The sequence below is a fragment of the Salvelinus fontinalis genome, chromosome 35 (assembly GCF_029448725.1).
Source record: "Salvelinus fontinalis isolate EN_2023a chromosome 35, ASM2944872v1, whole genome shotgun sequence".
NCBI lineage: Eukaryota > Metazoa > Chordata > Actinopteri > Salmoniformes > Salmonidae > Salvelinus > Salvelinus fontinalis.
In genome coordinates this window covers 25,673,662-25,696,817 of record NC_074699.1, presented here as the reverse complement: position 1 = coordinate 25,696,817, position 23,156 = coordinate 25,673,662, and the positions used below count along the sequence as shown (strand labels likewise).

General features: G+C 41.1%; 1 protein-coding gene across 1 annotated transcript; it reads left to right on the top strand.

Moving 5' to 3' along the window:
• The first annotated feature begins 5,989 nt into the window (after positions 1 to 5,989).
• LOC129834619 (ferritin, heavy subunit-like) lies at positions 5,990 to 10,992 on the top strand. The gene is made up of 5 exons (XM_055899785.1): positions 5,990 to 6,228; positions 8,415 to 8,520; positions 9,600 to 9,746; positions 10,154 to 10,279; positions 10,586 to 10,992. Exons 2-5 carry the CDS (start codon positions 8,419 to 8,421, stop codon positions 10,742 to 10,744), a joined length of 534 nt encoding a protein of 177 aa, XP_055755760.1. The 5' UTR covers positions 5,990 to 6,228; positions 8,415 to 8,418; the 3' UTR covers positions 10,745 to 10,992.
• The last annotated feature ends 12,164 nt before the right edge of the window (positions 10,993 to 23,156 follow it).

The following is a 23,156-nucleotide window of genomic DNA, read 5'->3' as shown; positions in this document are numbered from 1 at the left end:
AGTTGTAAATGAGAACTTGTTCTCAACTGGCCTACCTGGTTAAATAAAGGTGAAATAAAAAAATAAAAAAACTCCTGGCTGAACCCTACCTCAGCCACTGACAAAACACATGCCTGCATCTCAAAAGACTCTACATGGTCAATCCAATGTCTGCAGTGGCCGTACAGCATTTATACTTCTTGCCTTTGCTGAGCAGATCAAAGCTGTTGTCAAGTAAGTTGTTTACAGGACCTCCCGTCCTCCCCTTCCGTCAACCAATGTCAATGCGGAGCTATACAGAGCCCTTCGCATTGTTATAACATTTGGAGAGACGCATGGCAATGCGCATTTTGGTCTCTGCGTGCCTCCACAGGTCGCTGCAATTGCTTCACACCATCCATTCCACGTCTCCGACCACATTATTTGATCAAGCATAAATTGGCTTTGAGCCTACATTGTAGAGTAGCATGAGAGAGTGGTTATATCACTGTAGCACATTCAGAGATCGATTTATAGCCATTCATCTAAAATAATAAATATATTTTAAACAAAAAAGACTTTCTGTTTGTCATAAATGGACAAGATTTAACGAGTTCAGGAAGCCAAGCTAGATGGGGGCAGACGTTTTGATAAAGAGAGACCTTTAGAAAATACGCAAATTTTCTCTAACACGCAACATACAAATATGTATTTTACAGTTATAAAGAAGGTGACATCTTATAGTTAGTCATTTTATTTGATTATGCAAAGCATATAAGTCAAGTCTTATTCTTACAATTTTGTTGAATAGGAAATTAATCATAAAATATTTTATATTTTTATCATATTTGTACTATTTACTTGAGCTTATGTCCTCAAAAGTGACTACACCTCAGCAATTTATAATTATTTTTACCAGAAAGTTGAGATTTGAACCTTTCTTAGAGTATGCAGCATTACTAGTTATTGTTTATGGCCCTCTCATGATAAACAATGAATTTTGGGGATTACGTAGATTACATTTTGTTACATTTAACTGGTTAAATCTGCTTCAATCAGTGTAGATGAAGGGAAGGAGGATTGTGTATGTATGCCATTCAGAGGGTGAATGGGCAAGACAAAAGTTTACTCACAGACATTATTTTAACAGTTTTCGAAACTTCAGAGTGTTTTCTATCCAATGCTACCAATTATATGCATATCATAGCTTCTGGGCCTGAGTAACAGGCAGTTCACTTTGGGCACGTCAGTCATCCGAACTTCTGAATACTGCCCCCTAGCCATAATAAGTTAAAATTCGTTTTTTAACCACTCCACACATTTCTTGTTAACAAACTATAGTTTTGGCAAGTCGGTTAGGACATCCACTTTGTGCATGACACAAGTAATTTTTTCAACAATTGTTTACAGACAGTTTATTTCACTTATAATTCACTGTATCACAATTCCAGTGGGTCAGAAGTTTACATTGACTAAGTTGACTGTGCCTTCAAACAGCTTGGAAAATTCCAGAAAATGATGTCATGGCTTTAGAAGCCTTCTGATAGGCTAATTGACATAATTTGAGTCAATTGGAGGTTTACATGTGGATGTATTTCAATGCCTACCTTCAAACTCAGTGCCTCTTTGCTTGACATCATGGGAAAATTAAAAAAAATCTGCCAAGACCTCAGAAAAAAATGGTAGACCTCCACAAGTCTGGTTCATCCTTGGGAGTAATTTCCAAACGCCTGAAGGTGCCATGTTCATCTGTATAAACAATAGTACGCAAGTATAAACACCATGGGACCACGCAGCCGTCATACTGCTCAGGAAGGAGACGTGTTCTGCCTCATAGAGATGAACGTACGTTAGTGTGAAAAGTGCAAATAAATCCCAGAACAACAGCAATGGCCCTGGTGAAGATGCTGGAGGAAACAGGTACAAAAGTATCTACTTTATCTACAGTAAAAACGAGTCCTATATCGACATAAACTGAAAGGCCGCTCAGCAAGGAAGAAGCCACTGCTCCAAAACCGCCATAAAAAAGCCAGACTACGGTTTGCAACTGCACGTGGGGACAAAGATCGTACTTTTTGGAGAAATGTCCTCTGGTCTGATGAAACAAAAATAGAACTGTTTGGCCATAACGACCATCGTTACGTTTGAAGGAAAAAGGGGGAGGCTTGCAAGCCGAAGAACACCATCCCAACCCTGAAATACGGGGGGTAGCAGCATCATGCCGTGGGGGTGCTATCCTGCAGGAGGGACTGGTGCATTTCACAAAATAGATGGCATCATGAGGCAGGAAAATGATGTGGATACATTGAAGCAACATCTCAAAACATCAGTCAGGAGTTAAAGCTTCGTCACAAATCGGTCTTCCAAATGGACAATAACCCTAAGCATCCTTCCAAAGTTATGGCAAAACGACTTAATGACAACAAAGTCAAGGTATTGGAGTGGCCATCACAAAGCCCTGACTTCAATCCCATAGAAAATGTGTGGGCAGAACTGAAAAAGCGTGTGCGAGCAAGGAGGCCTACAAACCTGACTCAGTTACACCAGCTCTGTCACGAGGAATGGGCCAAAATTCACCCAACTTATTGTGGGAAACTTGTGGAAGGCTAACTGAAACATTTGACCCAAGTTAAACAATGTAAAGGCAATGCTACCAAATACTAATTGAGTGTATGTAAACTTCTGACCCACTGGCAATGTAATGAAAGAAATAAAAGCTGAAATTAATCATTCTCTCTACTAGACTAGTCAAAGACCATATCACCTCCACCCTACCTGACACCCTAGACCCACTCCAATTTGCTTACCGACCCAACAGGTCCACAGACGACGCAATCGCAACCACACTGCACACTGCCCTAACTCATCTGGACAAGAGGAATAATGCTGTTCATCGACTACAGCTCAGCATTTAACACCATAGTACCCTCCAAACTCGTCATCAAGCTCGACCCCGCCCTGTGCAACTGGGTCCTGGACTTCTTGACGGGCCGCCCCCAGGTGGTGAGGGTAGGTAACAACATCTCCACCCCCCCTGATCCTCAACACTGGGGCCCCACAAGGGTGCGTTCTGAGCCCTCTCCTGTACTCCCTGTTCACCCACGACTGCGTGGCCATGCACGCCTCCAACTCAATCATCAAGTTTGCGAACGACACTACAGTGGTAGGCTTGATTACCAACAGCGACGAGACGGCCTACAGGGAGGAGGTGAGGGCCCTCGGAGTGTGGTGTCAGGAAAATAACCTCACACTCAACGTCAACAAAACAAAGGAGATGATTGTGGACTTCAGGAAACAGCAGAGGGAGCAGCCCCCTATCCACATCGACGGGACAGTAGTGGAGAAGGTGGAAAGTTTAAAGTTCCTCGGTGTACACATCACGAACAAACTGAATTGGTCCACCTACACAGACAGCGTTGTGAAGAAGGCGCAGCAGCGCCTCTTCAACCTCAGGAGGCTGAAGAAATTTGGCTTGTCACCAAAAGCACTCACAAACTTCTACAGATGCACAATCGAGAGCATCCTGTCGGGCTGTATCACCGCCTGGTACGGCAACTGCTCCACCCACAACCGTAAGGCTCTCCAGAGTGTAGTGAGGTCTGCACAACGCATCACCGGGGGCAAACTACCTGCCCTACAGGACACCTACACCACCCGATGTCACAGGAAGGCCATAAAGATCACCAAGGACAACAACCACCCGAGCCACTGCCTGTTCACCCCGCTATCATCCAGAAGGCGAGGTCAGTACAGGTGCATCAAAGCAGGGACCGAGAGACTGAAAAACAGCTTCTATCTCAAGGCCATAGACTGTTAAACAGCCACCACTAACATTTAGTGGCCGCTGCCAACATACTGACTCAACTCCAGCCACTTTAATAATGGGAATTGATGGAAATTATGTAAAAATGTATCACTAGCCACTTTAAACAATGCCACTTAATATAATGTTTACATACCCTACATTACTCATCTCATATGTATATGTATATACTGTACTCTATATCATCTACTGCATCTTGCCATCTTTATGTAATACATGTATCACTAGCCACTTTAAACTATGCCACTTTATGTTTACATACCCTACATTACTCATCTCATATGTATATACTGTACTCTATACCATCTACTGCATCTTGCCTATGCCGTTCTGTACCATCACTCATTCATATATCTTTATGTACATATTCTTTATCCCTTTACACTTGTGTGTATAAGGTAGTAGTTTTGGAATTGTTAGGTTAGATTATTTGTTGGTTATTACTGCATTGTCGGAACTAGAAGCACAAGCATTTCGCTACACTCACATTAACATCTGCTAACCATGTGTATGTGACAAATACAATTTGATTTGATTTACTATTATTCTGACATTTCACATTCTTAAAATAAAGTGGTGATCCTAACTGACCTAAAACAGGAAATTTTTCCTGGATAAAATGTATTTGGAATTGGGAAAAACTGAGTTTAAATGTATTTTGCTAAGGTGTATGTAAACTTCCGACTTCAACTGTATAGCACATTATATGCTTCCTAGCATTGGGAGGAAGTGTATGATGAATGACATTAATTGGAAGGTGCAAATGAGAGATTGTGAGACCTAGTGGCAAAGGAAACGAGACAGTCTTATTCATGCGTTGGATTTTCAACCAGTGTTTATGGCATTATGTTGCAGCATTTTCTGTTGTGATTATATGATACACTGTATGACAATGACCCGACAGTCCTCTGCTCTGGATGGCTGACTGTCTGGTACACACAGTGGTTATTAACTGTGTGTAGCATACCAGACAGACAGAACTGTGGTGATGATAGTACTGTTTATCTGCTACAGCTGTTCAGTGTCATGTAGTGTCAGTATTTAGTCACATGGTGATGGTTCTTCCCATTATTTAAAATCAAGTCTAGACTGAAATTTGTAGCCACACAACTGTAATAGAATAATTTATCATGGTTTTGTATACTTATCTGAAATTGCCCTATTTTTCCACCATGATAATGCCAATCAACTAAGTAGGACTACACCATAAATAAGTCATTTCACTGATGGTATCTCATCCATGTGGCCACAGTTAGACTCTCATAACTTATTTTAATGTGATTTTAATGTGTGGCACCCATTGTGTTTGGGATTCTGAGATATTTTGTGTCGATCAGACTATGACATCTGTTCTGCTGTTGTCACTTCTGGGAAATTCAAATACCTTCTTCAAAATACTCGTTACGTAATATCATGATTTGTCAGCATCTCTGCTAAGAAAATGTGGTCTACGTGACTGTTTAGTGTATTGTTTAGTTCCTTATTTGATTAATCCTGTTAATTGTGTAAGGCCAGCAGTTTTTAAAGTGTGACCTGACCAGGGAAAAACTCAGGGTCCATCCTTGGGAGCCTTAGCCTAGTATTTTGGGGGTTTTGTCTGGTGGTCTGGAAAAACTCTTGGCCAGGGATCATCAACTAGATTTAGCCGCGGGACGAATTCTTCTTGAGCGGTGCCGGAACATAGACTGCAAATTGACTGCAAGAAGCCCAATCAGATATAATATTTGACTAAAACATAATTATTTCAAACCTTGCTTGCATATGATCTCTCTATTTTGCGTGAAAATAGATGTGAGGCATTCAGCAGACACTCTTATCCAGAGCTATTAGGCTTAAGTACCTTGCTTAAGGGCAGACACATCATTTTCACCTAGTTGGGTCGGTGATTTGAACCAGCAATCTTTCAGTTACTGGCCCAGCGCTCTTAACCGCTAGGCTACCTGACACCCAGATTTCCCAAATACAAATCACTTGAAGGGGGCCGCCAGTTGGGGAACCCTGCTCTAGGCTCTAGTGATACCATTTTCATCCGTTTGCTATGGCTCACTGAGTAAGAAAGGATTTCAAACAAGTGTCTTGCTTTACCATATAGTTTACAAAAGTTTGACCAAATAGAGTAATATTTTATATGAAAAAAGTATGTGCTTTGACAGTCCCTCTTTGCGCCAGTCTCCTCCCCTTACTTACTGCTTTTGACGACGTCATTCCCTATTTAACCACTGCGCAACGCTCACGATTATCAGTTTGCAGACGAGAGTAATGGTTACCTGCTTCAACAGTGCTTGAACGGCAACCTTCTACTCTTTCGAAGCAATTCATTTTTTAAAATTAAATTCATCCCTTTTAAGAACCAAATTAGATCAAGGTATCCATAACATTACGGAACATCGTTGATACGAACAATTCGAATCACTCACACCACCACTTCGGACCAGAAAAAACACAAGGTAAGACAAATAACATATAGTTAAGAATAAACAAGTTACTAAACTAACGTTAGCTGGTTGGCATAATAGTTGGAAGGATGATGTAACTTAACGTAGTTAGCTAGCCACTGCCGCCCAAGGCCGTACTAGTGAGGGTGGCTACCTAACTACGTTAGGTAACAAGCTACGCTACCTACTGTAGCCAGCTAGCTAACGTTAAACGTTAACAAGCTTGCGACGATGTGAAATGCGTTATAACGTTAGCGTAATAACGCGGAGTAATTTTACAATTCTAAAATAGCTACTAGTAGCTAAAGGTGTCAATGTTATAATGGCTGTGTTTTTCGAGGTCATAGTGTTTTACTTCATGTCCTTGTTTTGCCAAATAATGGCAAAAAGCAACTATTTTTCAGTGATCGTATCCTTGATTTGCCGTTGCGTCGTCACAGCACCAATTTAACTCGCTGCGGACCCAGACGCAGCGTTTTCTTTATCTCCCACGCACACCGCGCCCTTTGTTCTTCTCTGCCTGTATGCGCGCGGTTGTTGTGACTTCTGTTTCAGTGAGCGCTCCTCGTTTGCGGCAGAATTAAGTGGGGAAAGTCGCTAAATGCTACCAAATAAACATTGTCATTCTGAACTCGCTAAATATTGTAAAGACCCTGGGTTTATAAGCGCGGACATCGACTCTGCCGCTTGAGCATGCTTTTGCGGCACAGTCGATAGCGCGCCGGACTTCGGGCTAGAAGGTCGAGGGTTCGAGACCTGCTCCCTGCCTGTTTCATTACAATATTAATTGGCAACAGTGATGGACTTGGTCGGTCAAGTGCGCCGATCTATTATATTGTCAAGATGGTGATTTTAACAATGGAAATGCATGCCTTCAGAAGCGAGATGCATCTAGCCAATCTTTTGTAAAAAAATATAATTTCCCTCAACAACCTAAACATTTTATATTCGCTCAAATAAACTTCACCTATCAAAATAGCAAATCTGTTTTTTAAAACTTTAATTGGGAAAGTCAGTTAAGGCCAAACCCGAGGCACTGAGATGCCGTGTCTTTGATCGCTGCACAACTTAATTTTTTTTAAAGACCTATGTGACAACAATATAATGCCAAACATTTATTTTACTGTCAAAATTGACTACAGTGTAAATAGGATAATTTGTCAGTCGGGTCAAAATTAGTTTTGTGAACTTGTGACTGCATCCCAACATAAATTAAGGTTGGTTTTGTATCAAGCCTGGCCACAACTGGCAGCTAGCATGTAATCATCAATTCGGAGTGCAGTTGCATGCAACCATTCTAAATGTTGGTTTACTTTGGATATCCCTACAGGGCTAGTTGGGGACCATCGTTAAGTTGGTGTATTATATATGGGACTGTTTCCACATTTCAATGACTTAACCTCAAACTAACTAAAATGTACACATATTGAAAGCATTTCATGAGAACTAAAAGGTGTGCCGATGAAAATGTTGTCCCCATTTACACTAATTTATAGATGTTCCGAAGTAGCCCCAGAGGTTTATCCAAAGACCAACCAAAATAATAATTAGGTACTCTTCCCACCTATCAAACCACACCCTGGAACCAATTCTTGTTTGAGTTCAGTCATAGCCGCTAGCATTTCTTAATGAACCAAATCCAAAAACAAGGCTATATCAGGAAGTGCAGTCGCCCTTAAAGCAGACCATCTGCTTAATCTGCGTGTACATATTTTGGGCGGCGTCGACCCTCTTGCTTCCTCTCTGGGTGCGATGCGCATAGATAAGGTCACAGTATCTAGCTAAATAGAGGAATATATTTGTTTCACTATTTAGTGGCAGCTGGATTTGCAATGACAACGACCTGCCCATCGTGTTGAAATGCGTCAGTTGTGTTTTGATGTTAGTTGCACACTGGCACTGCGTGTGTGGAGAGGTGCACGCTTCATAAAGTCCAAATACTTGCGAGACTCATGCTCTTAGCCAACTAAAGGGCTACAGTGACACATCTCTCACAACCAAACAAACCATTTATCTATTGCATGGACTTTGACCTGATGGCACCAACTTTCTGTAATGTTATACTATGTCTGACTCTTCAATAATTCAATCTTCACTTTGGCATCGGGGCTCTCATGCTGTTTTAAAAGTGCCTGAATTCATTGAACCAAAGTGTGCCCTCCTTTCCTCTTTTGACAGTTAATGTATTTCAATTTCAGAAACATGCCTTCTCCGATTAGACAGAACTTCCATCAGGACTGTGAGGCTGCCATCAACCGGCAGATCAACCTGGAGCTGTACGCTTCCTATGTCTACCTGTCCATGGTAAGAGCAAGAGACTAGAATGGAGATGTAGTAGGGAAGAAGGGTTTGGCAAGCGTGGTCAAGGACACTAGTATGACAAATTGAATGACTGTTGATTAGATTACAGGTACACGGAGTCATGCGGTGTAAAAAGTTTACACCCCATGATGGTGCAGATGGGTGTATTCAACAGTCTGGCCTCTGGGTTCCCATTTTAATACTAGGGCTGGGCGGTATGGCCTAAATCATCTTTGTTTTCAACCTTGTGAGTGATTCACTATTTTATTTAGTTATCACACATTCTGAATAAGCTTTGTTGTAAAATTCACTGCATTTCAGAAGTCAGCAATAATCTCATGAATTCAGGCTTGTGAAATTATATCTAGCTAAATATAAGCCTTCCACAACTGTAAGACTCACTAATATTTTAATCAAAGTAGTTTAAAGTGCTTTCTTGCAGTAATCACTGATAACAGGGGAGGCTAGCATGTTTATGCCTCTAACTTTCTCACTTACTATTCACGATTCATTCAGCACTATCTGTAATCATGGAAGTGTAGATGTGTTTAACATTTTATTCTTATTTAGTGACTCCAAAATTATGTATTATTTACCATTAATTTCTATTGGATGCAAAATAATCTGAAACAAACAGCAAATGCATCCAACAAATGTGTGTAGTCACAAGCTTGATGTAGTCATTGTGCGCTAGGAATATGGGACCAAATACGTAAACTTTAATACTTGTTAATTTGTCTCAGTCCAACCATTTTAGGGGAACAAAAGTGTTATGTTTAAAAAGTGCTCTACTTTCTAAACGGATTACCTGACATGGGTGAAAATACCCTTAAATTAAAGCTGACAGTCTGCACTTGAACCTCAGTCATTGTATAATTTCAAGTGCTGGAGTACAGATCCAAAACAACAAAATACCCTGATAGCCAGCCACTACTTATGTCAAGATGGTCAATTTGATATTGGGCTTTTGATTTGGCAAACAAAGTTAAGGTCTTGTGATCAGCTTTATATGATAGAACTGGAACCAGCCAGGTAGCTTTGAACTAAAGGTCTTTCTTTACTCTCTTGTTTCTCTGTCTCAGGCGTATTACTTTGATCGTGATGACCAGGCCCTGCACAACTTTGCCAAGTTTTTCAAGAACCAGTCCCACGAAGAGCGTGAGCACGCTGAGAAGCTGATGAAAGTTCAGAACCAGAGGGGGGGGAGAATCTTCCTGCAGGACATCAAGGTGATTGTGTGTGCGTCCATGTTTTGCCTGTTAGGAAATGCATGCTTTCAACAGGAGTTTAGTGTGGGGATATGGTAGTGCCCATCTAGGCAGGGCCAACGGGAGATTCAGGGTGTGGACCACTTATCTCTCAGACATTTAAACCGCTGACCGTCATTAAAACTGTCATGGATAAATGTACGGTTGCAATGAGAGAACATTAAACAGCAGAGAAAGACAGACTTTGCTTACAGAGTAACGCAATGATGGGTTAAGAAAACAGACCAAACAGATATTTTAAACTTGACTGATTGGCTACCTAGCTGCTTAATAAGAATGTGTACTCCAGTTTGTCTGACATAAGCCAGTGGGTGGGGGGTGGTGTAGAAGCACTGCTGCTCTAACAGCATATGTATGGCTTGTTCCAGAAACCAGAGAAGGATGAGTGGGGTAGTGGTGTGGAGGCCCTTGAGAGTGCCCTGCAGCTGGAGAAGAGTGTGAACCAGTCCCTGCTGGACCTGCACAAGGTCTGCTCTGAACACAATGACCCACATGTGAGTATATGAAGACAAGAACTATACAAAAGGCAAAATACCATGTTATTTTAACTGCAAGGTCTGAATATTTTAAATGTGAATCTAATCCACCCACATTTCACATGTACACTTTCGTCAGTTCCAAGTCCAGTGGGTCACATTAAGGTTTTACTACTCTGGGTTGTAAAAAAAACAACCTTTTTCTCTAGGGTCTAGAAGAACACTAGAGATTATTCATTCCTGTTCTGTTTGAGGCATCACTCCACTGAGTTTTGCTTAACTGTTTTTCCTTGCGCTCTTGTTGTCCTTTTCTCTCTTTCTCAGATGTGTGACTTCATTGAGACACACTACCTGGACGAGCAGGTGAAGTCTATAAAGGAGCTGGGTGACTGGGTGACCAACCTCCGCCGCATGGGTGCCCCCCAGAACGGCATGGCCGAGTACCTGTTTGACAAACACACTTTGGGGAAGGAGCGCGAATAGATAGACCCTCCATTTTCGTTCTGTCTTGCTTGATAGATCTGACTAGTCTGTTTTTTTCTGTCAGGGACTGGGATCAATAAAGTTTATCCTTGAATCCTTAGTTTGTGTTATGCTTAAACCTCCAGTTGCTATAAGCCATTTCCCCAAGCCAGTAGCCCTTTTCCTCTCTTCAAATTGACTGTCTTGTCTGCTTTTGTTTTGACGGCAGTTGTCATCAAACGAAATAAATAAAACCCTCTGGATTCTGATTTCTGCATAAGTGTATATAAAGATTAGCCTAAATGGTCTCATCATTCAGACACTAAAAAAAACACTGATCAAAACTGGTCTCACACAAAATGGATGGAATAAGGGCCATTCAAGAAGTTTGAAGAGCTAGTGGAAGCTTGAGAATTGAGTGACTGTAAATTTATTAACATGGCACTGATATTTCTAAGAAAATATTTAAACAAACTATAGCAAATGCAGCTGATCGGCAAACCGTGCCAATATATCCTCTGAGCACCAGCTTCGAGTGCATTATCACTTTTATACAACGGGTTACCAACATATTCAAATAATGGTTGACATTTTAATAACATTATTTTGATTAATTTAATCAAGATTTCAGCCTTGCACGAGATATAGTCCCGACACACATCTAAGGTTGCTACCCAAGCCAGCTGGTCATTCGTTCTATCGGTTCGGTTGCCAGTGACGCGACTCCGTTAAGTCTTTTTGTTCTGTATCTACGGACGCGACCCAGTCGTTCATACTAAATGTTCCATTGCCATACTGGTTGGCAGCATTCTTATCCCTTGCTTTCTAGCTAGCCAGCTACGGCTAACTTACAGTGAAACCAGAATAAAAGCTAACTGGCGGCGTTTGTTTGAGCTGTTTTCTATTGACATTTTATTTGGTTTCATCCATAACGAGCCAATGATGCGCAATTTCCCCTGGCATAGCTCTTTCGTAAGGACACTTGTTCAGAGGAGCTAGCTAACAAAATCACTTCACACTGAAGCTGGAAAGACTGCAAACTAGCTGCATTTCATTTTGTTTGACTTGTTTTCTATTGACATTTCTTTGTATATGTTCTGTTAATTACTGATGTCCCCTTTAAGAATGGAGCACCCTTGATCATGCGCAGTGTTCTGTTATTCTGGTACTAACTCGTTTTAGTAAATGTGAAGCTCCAGTTCCATTTCTTGTATTCAGAGTCTTATTATATAAATAAGTAATAAGAGCTAAGACACTACAGTATATATCCATGCAAATGATGCCAGCTCATTCATGATTTTGACTGGCTGAGAAAAAATGTATTTCTGCCCACCTCGACTCCTAACACATTTATTACTATGGGACTGCTGGAGAACGAATTTCAATATTGAAACAATGTTGATAATGTTGGAGAGACAGACAGTAAGGTTTATATATCTCCACTGTTGAAAACCAAATCCTGGTCTATAAGAAAAGGGATATAATGTCTAGATGCCTTTTATAGTGGAGATCACATTTATAAATTGCCTGGCTGGGCTGATGAGACAGGAGATTGCATAGACACACATTGCACACAATTATTTTTTGTCAATTTACATCTCGCACAATGCAAAAAAAATACAAATTTCTGTCCATGAGTAACCTCAACCTTGTGGGTGTTTGGGCCAATAAAGTGCCAACTCAATTCTACCACTGACTAGTCTCTTATGCCCCTATGAACGGGGACACAGTGCAATAGTTTTTAATCTAAACCAGCCCCTTTTTACCGGAGTACATTAACCCCCAATTGGGGCTCTTTTCTTGACACACAGTAGCAGTTTACCAGATAAGAAGTCAAGAAGATCAAAAAGTAGAATGTTGTAAGGGTGTATTACATCCTGTGCTGGCCCCATTGTCATATCCATTCTGAATTCTGAGTGGTAAAATCATAGCGGAAAAAGGCCTCTATGTATCTGTATACTGTATGTGGGAATGTCCGTCCTACATGCAGTGTTGATACTGCATATATCATGAATTGCTATTGCAAAGAGAAGTACTATGTTCAACAACTGACATTTTCAGATATAATTTTGACAAACACACTTTAACACATGTTGGTGCTTACAATTCATTCTCTATTGTCATAGACTTGATGGGCACTGTCATCTGTGATCTTAGTGATATGACTTTCTTTAAGCACGTACTGATGAAACTCACTTAATATTTTTTTTCTTAAAGTCTACAAATGCTCTACATTTATTCACTCTGTGATAGGGTTGGATCCTATATGCTACTTTTATTATTCTCCTGTAAATGGTTCAGTGCCTATAATTTAGGCTGTGTGTAGAATGGGGCATAAAGGAAATGACCTCCACTAGATTATAGTGATAAGGAAATCAGCATACAGTTTTGGCCTGTGTATTCATTTGCCTACAACTAATCAGAATTAATTTATGTTTACATAAAAATATATAATACTTCAAAATGAGAAGATCCTGCCATGGATAAGACGACTGGGTGGACATAAAGTGGAAAGGAGGGGAAATAACTCCCACCATGCAGCAGGACACCTTCAGCTGCGGGGTCTTTGTAATGCTGTTTTGATAGTTATATTTTCAATAATGAATGGTAAGCTTTTATGTGACAATTAGGTCAAAAGCTCTAACAAAAACAAAAAGTAAATGTAAATTCTTTATTTTTATGTAGTTGTGTGGGACAGCCATATGTTCAGTTCATGTCCATGATTGATCTTTTGACAACAGTGACGGCATGTAAGACAATTTATGATATAACACAATGGATGGCTAATTCGTCATACTGCATTGAAATTTGATATTATTTATAACGTATTACGCTTTGTTTTGTTTTAGATTGAGTGTTTTGCATGTCAACGGTGGTTCCATGTGATGTGCCGAGGAATGAAGACAAAAGAGTTCAGAGTGAAGAACACCACCCGGAAATGCTGTCTTTGTTGTTGAAAATGTATGCTATACCCAATCCACACTGAAGAGGCTCTGAAATGTACATCAACCAGGGATAAAGAGAAAGTTAACTCTGTGAAATGTTTTGTACTTATTTGAAGTAAAGTGTCTGTTGACATGTTGGAAAAGATTAAAGGTCTACAATTTATTTTCCTTTTCTTTTCCAATGTCTTTTCCTCGGTAGAGTGGGGTCTATGACATCATCCTATTTAGGGTTCTTTATCTATGATCACCGATGTGTCATTTGTACAGTTCTTAAATATATATATACTGTATATATATATTTGTGACATTTGACTGTAAAACTTTGCAGTGCTACTGCTTTCTCTGTGAGTGAGGTGGATATATGGCATTTTGCAACAAAATATGATGGTCTCTCTGAAATGAAACCGTCTAATGATAGATTTCAAACAAATATATGTCTGTCATTTAATAACCATGCCCTGATTAGATGGGTGAAAACAAACCAATCTCTGTCTTTATTTCATCATGTCAACTGTCTATTTGGGGCTACAGTTTGTTTTGGGCAGGACAATAGTAACACTGTCAAAAACAGGATGTGATGCTGAGGAAATTCCGAAGTTTCATTTACAGTCAGAACTGTTTCTATTAGTCAGGAAAGGAGAACTGGCATCTCAGCTGGCTTCCACTACCAACAAACATTACTCTGCTGCAAGTTTATAATGTTAAACTAAAACTGAAACTAAAATGAATATTAATATGAAAAACAATTGCTAATACATTTATACTGACTCTACAAACAATCATCCTATAGGCTGCTGCTACTCTGTTTATCATATATCCTGATGCCTAGTCACCTTACCCCTATACATATCTACCTCCATCACTCCAGTATCCCTGCACATTGGAAATATGGTACTGGAACTGACTCTGTATATAGCATGCTTACTTAATCATATTCTTCTTATTTTTATATCTTGTGTGTTTTTGTTTTACCTTGTTAAAGCTCGCAAGAAAGGCATTTCACAGTTTTTTATTGAACTAGGCAAGTCAGTGAAGAACAAATTCTTATTTACAATGACAGCCTACCCCAGACAAACCCGGATGACGCTGGGCCAATTGTGCGCCACCCTATGGGACTTCCAATCACAGCCAGAGACGATGCCGCCTGGATTTGAACCAAGGACACCTTTTACACTGCGATGCAGGGCCTTAGACCGCTGCTCCACTCAGGAGCCCAAACTGTACTTGTGCATGTGACATTAAAACTTGAAACTGAAACTTTAAATAAAGTAATTAACAGACCTATTTGAAAAAACAGAAGTATACTGAAACTATTATCTTTGACTAAAATATAATTAAAAACCTCAAGCTGCTGAATCTGGCAGGTAAATGCCACCAGGAGATAAAAAAAATGTGTAGCTTGAGTATCACTATCTATCACTAGCTAACAGGGGGAAAAATATCTAGATAGCTTACTTGTACTGCTAAAGTTGAAAAGCATTGGATTGATGTAAACACGAGCAAGAGAGTTTACTTCCACCATATTTTTTTCACCAGTCTGGATGCTATTCCTTTCAATTCCAAGTCAGATTGAGATTGATTTTATAATTTAAACCTAACCTAACCTTAGCTCTTGAGAACCCAAGGCCATCCAGCCATGGGTTCTCATTTGAACAATAACAGTGGGGTCAATGTGATGTGTAACTGTTAATAATCACTGCGTGCAATACGGTTTTGGAAACCTCAGAAATCCTACTTTCATATCACCCCCAAATTATTTTACAAATACAAAAAATACGCAGATTCCCACTGAGGTGTTTTGCATTGCACTTTCTGAACTAATGGAAACTCAGGAGGGAACAACAACAACAACAACAAACGTTGGCTTGAAACTGTTACACAGAACACCTCAGTGGAAATCTGTGGTAAAACAGCTAACAGTAAGTGTATCTTTTGTATTTGTAAAGTTATTTTTGGATGATCATTAAGTGTGTCTTTATGTATTCATGTTATGGGATTTTCATGAATAATGACTAAATGATGTATACATTTAACGTATAACTATAACTAAAACTACCCTGTCATTGTATGATTGTATGTGTAACGGCTGTCTAATGCCTCCTCCTCGGATGAGGAGGAGGAGTAAGGGTCGGACCAAAATGCAGCGTTGAATGTAGACATAATGAATTTATTTGACAAGACGAACACTGACACGAACTACACTTGATAATTAACAAAATAACAAACCAACGACGTAGACTGACCTGAAAATAAGAACTTACATATAGACATGAACAGGAAAGACTAGCCAAACGAATGAACAAACGAAACAGTCCCGTGTGGTGCAACGGACACAGACACAGGAACAATCACCCACAAACAAACAGTGAGACAAGCCTACCTTAATATGGTTCTCAATCAGAGGAAACGTCAAACACCTGCCTCTAATTGAGAACCATATCAGGCAACACATTTAACCCAACATAGAAACACATAACATAGAATGCCCACCCCAACTCACGCCCTGACCAACTAAACACATACAAAAACAAGGAAAACAGGTCAGGAACGTGACAGTATGACATTTATTAGAATCATACCTCTATTAATCTGATGTGTGTAGTTTTAGTCAGAATTAGGACAAGGACTTTTTGTTCCTGTTTAGTATGTAAGCAGGGTGCAAGTGTGAGACAATGTATGAGATAAGAGGAGCTATCGACAGACAAGCTGTACTACTGTGTTCCTTACAGGACATTCTGTCCCCACCCAGGGAGGGGAGAGAGGAGCTATTGACAGACAAGCTCTACTACTGTGTTCCTTACAGGACATTCTGTCCCCACCCAGGGAGGGGAGAGCCCTTGGGCTTGTAGTAGATTGTATAACGGGTGGCAGACAATGTATGACAGGAAGACTTGTGAACTATATTGTCATTGTTTCTGAGAGGAGGAGGGACATTTACGACGAAATGTGAGGTATATAGACCAATGTACAGAAAATGATAGGGAGAATGTTCCCGTAAATAAACATTTGACTATTGTAGACTGGGCCTCTGTCTGTTTTTATTTCAATCAGTATTCAGTATGATACGACTGGGAAGGTTGGAAAGAAATGTTCAAATCCTGAAATGTACACTCAAATGATCTGGGGTTGACATTTTCTCAGCTTTCAACTGGCAATGGGTCAGAATTACAGGCATACTGTAAAAAATGCACAGACATACAATGTATTCATGATGTATTAACAAACTAGATGTGGTAAGTCTCTACATTACCACATGTAATCCATTCCTGGCAATGAAAAAAACATGAGCTCCTACTGTACATATAAATTAAGGCAGACATTGAGTAGACAGACCACTCAAATCAAATCAAATTTTATTTGTCACATACACATGGTTTTTGTCACATACACGTAAGCAAATTGGAGTGGGTCTAGGGTGTCAGGTAGGGTGGAGGTGATATGGTCCTTGACTAGTCTCTCAAAGCACTTCATGATGACGGAAGTGAGTGCTATGGGGTGATAGTCATTTAGCTCAGTTACCTTCGCTTTCTTGGGAACAGGAACAATGGTGGCCCTCTTGAAGAATGTGGGAACAGCAGACTGGCATAGGGATTGATTGAATATGTACATAAACACACCAGTCAGCTGGTCTGCGATTGCTCTGAGGACGCGGCTGGGAATGCTGTCTGGGCCTGCAGCCTTGCGAGGGTTAACACGTTTAAATGTTTTACTCATGTTGATTGCAGTGAATGAGAGCCCGCAGGTTTTGGTAGCGGGCCGTGTCAGTGGCACTGTGTTTTCCTCAAAGCGAGCAAAGAAGTTATTTAGTTTGTCTGCGAGCAAGACATCGTGGTCCGCGACGGGGCTGGTTTTCCTTTTGTAGTCTGTGATTGACTATAGACCCTGCCACATACTTCTTGTGTCTGAGCCGTTGAATTGCGACTCTACTTTGTCTCTATACTGACGCTTAGCTTGTTTGATTGCCTTGCGGAGGGAATAGCTACACTGTTTGTATTCGGTCATGTAGACAGCTTCCTCTGATTGGGAACCATACCTGGCCAACAAAGAAATAGAAAAACTAGAATGCCCACCCAAATCACCCAAATCGGTGACCCTGACCTAACCAAATAGAGAAATAAAAAGGCTCTCTAAGGTCAGGGCGTGACAGGTTGTAATTACAATGGTGTTTGTTCTTCACTGGTTGCCCTTTCTTGTGGCAACAGGTCACAAATCTTGCTGCTATGATGGCACACTGTGGTATTTCACCCAGTATATACTGTATGGGAGTTTATCAAAATCAGGTTTGTTTTCTAATTCTTTGTGGATCTGTATAATCTGAAGGAAATATGTGTCTCTAATATGGTCATAAATTTGGCAGAAGGTTAGGAAGTGCAGCTCAGTTTCCACATCATTTTGTGGGCAGTGTGTACATAGCCTATCTTCTCTTGAAAGCCAGGTCTGCATACGGCGGCTTTTCTCAATAACAAGGCTATGCTCACTGAGTCTGTACATAGTCAAAGCTTTCCTTAAGTTTGGGTCAGTCACTGTTTAGGGCCAAATTGCATTCTAGTTTGCTCAGTTTTTTTGTAAATTTTTTCCAATGTGTCAAGTAATTATCTTTTTGTTTTCTCATGATTTGGTTGGGTCTAATTGTGTTGCGTTCCAGGGGCTCTGTGGGGTCTGTTTGTGTTTGTGAACAGAGCCCCAGGACCAGCTTGCTTAGGTTCTGGATTTGTTATGGAAGGTTTGGGAATCATTTCCTTTTAGGTGGTTCTGGAATTTAACGGCTATTTTCTGGATTTTGATCATTAGCGGGCATCGGCTTAATTCTGCTCTGCATACATTATTTGGTGTTCTACGTTGTACACAGGATATTTTTTCACAATTCTGCATGCAGAGTCTCAATTTGGTGTTTGTCCCATTTTGTGAATTCTTGGTTGGTGAGCGGACCCCAGACCTCACAGCCATACGGGCAATGGGTTCTATAACTGATTCAAGTATTTTTAGCCAGATGCTAATTGGTATCTTATTTTATGTTCCTTTTGATGGCATAAAATGCCCTTCTTGATTTGTCTCTCAGATCGTTCACAGCTTTGTGGAGGTTACCTGTGGCGCTGATGTTTAGGCCGAGGTATATATAGTTTTTTTGTGTGCTATAGGGCAACAGCGTCTAGATGGAATTTGTATTTGTGGTCCTGGCGACTGGACATTTTTTGGAACACCGTTATTTTGGTCTTACTGAGATTTACTGTCAGGGCCCAGGTTTGGCAGAATCTGTGCAGAAGATGCTCTAGGCTCTCCTTGGTTGGTGACAGAAGCACCAGATCATCAGCAAACAGTAGACATTTGACTTCAGATTCTAGTAGGGTGAGGCCGGGTGCTGCAGACGGTTCTAGCGCCCTCGCCAATTCATTGATATATATGTTTAAGAGGCTGGGGCTGCATCCCTGTCTCACCCCACGGCCCTGTGGGAAGAAATTTGTGTTTTTTGCCTATTTTAACCGCACACTTGTTGTTTGTGTACATGGATTTTATAATGTCGTATGTTTTCCCCCAACACCACTTTACATCAATTTGTATAGCAGACTCTCATACCAAATTGAGTCAAAGGCTTTTTTGAAATCAACAAAGCATGAGAAGACTTTGCCTTTGTTTTGTTTTGTTTGTTTGTCAATTAGGGTGTGCAGGGTGAATACGTGGTCTGTCGTACAATGATTTGGTAAAAAGCCAATTTGACATTTGCTCAGTACATTGTTTTCACTGAGGAAATGTACGTGTCTGCTGTTAATGATAATGCAGAGGATTTTCCCAAGGTTGCTGTTGACGCATATCCCACAGCAGCTATTGGGGTCAAATTTGTCTCTACTTTTGTGGATTGGGGTGATCAGTCCCTGGTTCAAAATATTGGGGAAGATGCCAGAGTTAAGGATGATGTTAAAGAGTTTTAGTATAGCCGATTGGAATTTGTTGTCTGTATATTTGATCATTTCATTGAGGATACCATCAACACCACAGGCCTTTTTGGGTTGGAGTGTTTTTATTTTGTCCTGTAGTTCATTCAAGGTAATTGGATCTTTAATAATTTGTAGTCTTTAATAGTTGATTCTAAGATTTGTATTTGATCATGTATATGTTTTTGCTGTTTGTTCTTTGTTATAGAGCCAAAAAGATTGGAGAAGGGGTTTATCCACACATCTCCATTTTGGATAGATAATTCTTTGTGTTGTTGTTCGTTTAGTGTTTTCCAATTTTCCCAGAAGGGGTTAGAGTCTATGGATTCTTCAATTACATTGAGCTGTTTCTGACGTGTTTGTCCTGCAGGTCTTGGAGGGTGTCTCACTGGTCTGGGCGGGGCGTCTATTGATCTGTTTCTCCTGTGTGAGGTGTTCGGGCTGTGTTTGAGAGCTAGGTCCTTCAGGGTCCGGGCAAAGGTGGGCACTGCTGCCTTGTATAGGTGGACCTGGTCATAAAGGCTGTTCAAGTCCAGGGTAGGGTGGTGGGCCAGGTAAAAATGTGTTTTTGAGTCACATTCACGGGAAAAACTTGCTTTTACCTGCTGTATGGTAGCAGGGTGAGGGTCTTTTGGGGGTAGCAGGGTGGATATAACCACTTGTGCATTAGGGAAAGTAGAAGAAGCTTTTTCAATCCCTCCCTTGAGTGCTGTGGCCACCCTTTCCTGCTGTGCTCTCAGGTCGTTTGTGCCTGTGTGTATTATTATGTGGCTAGATGAACCTAGTTGGTCCTCAGACAGAAGGTCTACTGCACGTTGGGTGTTTGGACACCAGGGTTTAGACACACTGTGTTTGGGGAAACATTTTTTTTCTTGTATATATATATTTTTTGAGTCCATAAGGAGTACAATCTATGTATTGTGTATGTCCTCAGTGGGTGTGGGGGAGTTGTCAGAAGGGCTATCAGGGTGGCTGACAGAGGGGTGCTCAGAGGGGGTAAGATCCCCTGGGCTTGGGGTTCTTCATTTGTCTGTCCCACTGTGATGTGATGTCTGGGGTGGACTGTTCTGCTGTGGTGTCAAGACTTTTGTTGGGAGCTGAGGTGGGTTGTTCTGCCTGCTTCCTGCGGAGGTGGCCACCTTTCTAGTGGGTTGTTCTCTGTCACACGACATCCCCCTCACCCTCTCCTCCAGCAGTCTGATCCTCTCCTCTAGTGCTCTCCTCTTCTCCTGCTCCTGCTTTTTCTCTTGTTGATGTTGTCTCACCACAGTCCAGAGTGCCGATATATCTCTCTCCACCTCTAGCTCTCCGGGTCTGGATAAGGGGGTGTTGTTGTGCTGGACTGTTGTCTGGGTCTGTGCTGACTGGAGTGTAATCACCTGCTGTTCCAGCTCCACCTGCCTTACCTCCAGCGGGGTAAGTTATCCATCATTTCAATGAGGGAGTAGTACTCTGTGCTGGGAGATTGACTTTCCGCTTGGGGTTGCTCGTCTGTGGGGTTATATAATGAAGAGGTCTGGTCTGACCCGCTCGGGGTGGGGGTATCGTTCTCAAGGGAGAACTTCTCCTGCTGAGCTAATTCTTGATTAGGTGAAAGTCCAGCTGAAACTGTTGGGGTTGCCCTGTGCCAATACTGTTCCAGACTCATAGAGATTTATATTAGCTGACTCAGAGTCCTCGTTGTCTAGTATCCTGAGTTTTCACCCTTCAGTAACACCCCCCTCTCAACAGATGGGTAGTGTGCTAATATAGCACTGTGCCATGCCAGGGGATGGTCTGTGTGGAAGATGAGGTTGCTGATGTTCCCATTTTTATAATAGTCAGCAAAAAGTGTCTCTTATTTTCCATAAGGAGCTTCATTTTGTGCTCTTTTCGTGTCTTATCATTCTTTACATACACAGGGTACTGTATTTTAACTACCTCTGAACAGTGGGAGGCAGCTTCTAAGGCCTCTCCATTTGGTTGAAGTAGACTGTGCGACTCTCCTGCCATTGTTGGGCTAAAAGGCTTTGACACCTCTCAGTTGACACGTCAGTGCTAATTGAAGTTGTATCAAGCTTGGCAGCCTTAATTTAGCATTCAGTCCTTATAAAGTGATGTAATGTATTTTTCTTGGCTTTTGGAAATAAATATAGCTTCAGTCTAAACATTACTCACTCAGTTCCAGGTTGGAAGGTGTTTTCAGGTTTCTGTTGTTTTTCAGAGCATTAGCTGCATAGCTTTGGAATAATAATATTTGGTAGCTGTAAACCTTCCAGGTGATTACGTAATTCCGTCTAAAGTCAGGTTGTATGCTTTGAGTTTTGAGTTGGAGTGAAGGTTATGTTGTAGAGAGTTGTATTCTGTATATGTCCCTGACAAAAAATACAAGTTGATCTAACTCTAAACCTATATATTTTTAAGAACGTGCTGAAAAATGCAGGAGCTCATCTGCTCATGACCTCTCCTCTCTGTCTTTTCCTTTTCCTTTGCTCTCTCCCTCTCCCTCTCAGTTTACCTGCCAAATTGATCAATGGGGGAATTGATTGGTGTGACGTGTATTTCCTATTGACCTAGCCAAGACCCGTCTCCAGAACCAGCAAAATGGTTACCGTCTCTACACCAGCATGTATGTACAATGCTGGTCAACACACTCTTTTATCCAGTCTCGTTTAGAAATTCTAAAACAAACTTGTAGTTTGCTTGTAGTATCTGCTTACCTCTGGTTGATTCTCTGAGGTCTTTGCACAGTAATCCTTAATGTTCACTACACAGGTCACATTGCCTTATCAAGACCGTCCGATCAGAGGGATACTTTGGCATGTACAGAGGTTGGACAAAATTGTGTGTTTGTGTGTTTGTGTATGTGTGTGTGTGTGTGTGTGTGTGCGTGTGTTCATGCGTGCGTGTGTGCACATAGGTTTGAGCATGTTCTTTGTTTAAGACTCTGTGTCTCTCTATTTCTTTGGCCATTGGGTGCTGCTGTGAACCTGACTCTGGTCACTCCAGAGAAGGCCATCAAACTAGCTGCCAATGACTTCTTTAGACAACACCTGTCCAAGGATGGGTGAGTAGTGCTCAGAGGCCTCTTTCAAACACCTGTCTGTCAAATACAATCATACACCAGTCGTAACTGACTGGTACACCAACCTCTTGCCCACTCTGATCTCTTTGAATAGATGTACTTGAAAGATGTAGTATATACTATATCAGCTTTTAACTAACTTATTGTTTGGATTTGATATACAGATCACAAATAGGATTTTAATAATATCTTCACTATGTGCTGGGATCTAGTGGTAATACATTAGAGGTATAAATATTTTGTAAACACACAGCATGGATGATAGGACCGATCCCATAGGCCCTGCAGCATTATCCGCATGACATACCTGGCCTATCTTTAGCGTCCCTCAACATTTCCATGGGGACCAACAACATGGCTGATAAATTATTGAGTGACCTGCGCTAGTGAACTGGTGAATTATTAACTTGTTTCTAAGACTGTGTGTGTGTGTGTGTGTGTGTGTGTGTGTGTGTGTGTGTGTGTGTGTGTGTGTGTGTGTGTGTGTGTGTGTG

Coding starts and splice junctions, on each gene's coding strand:
- LOC129834619 (XM_055899785.1), top strand. CDS start 8,419: ATGCCTTCTCCGATTAGACAGAACTTCCATCAGGACTGTGAGGCTGCC. Junction 8,521..9,599: donor CCTATGTCTACCTGTCCATG/GTAAGAGCAAGA, acceptor TCTCTGTCTCAG/GCGTATTACTTTGATCGTGA. Junction 10,280..10,585: donor CTGAACACAATGACCCACAT/GTGAGTATATGA, acceptor TCTCTTTCTCAG/ATGTGTGACTTCATTGAGAC.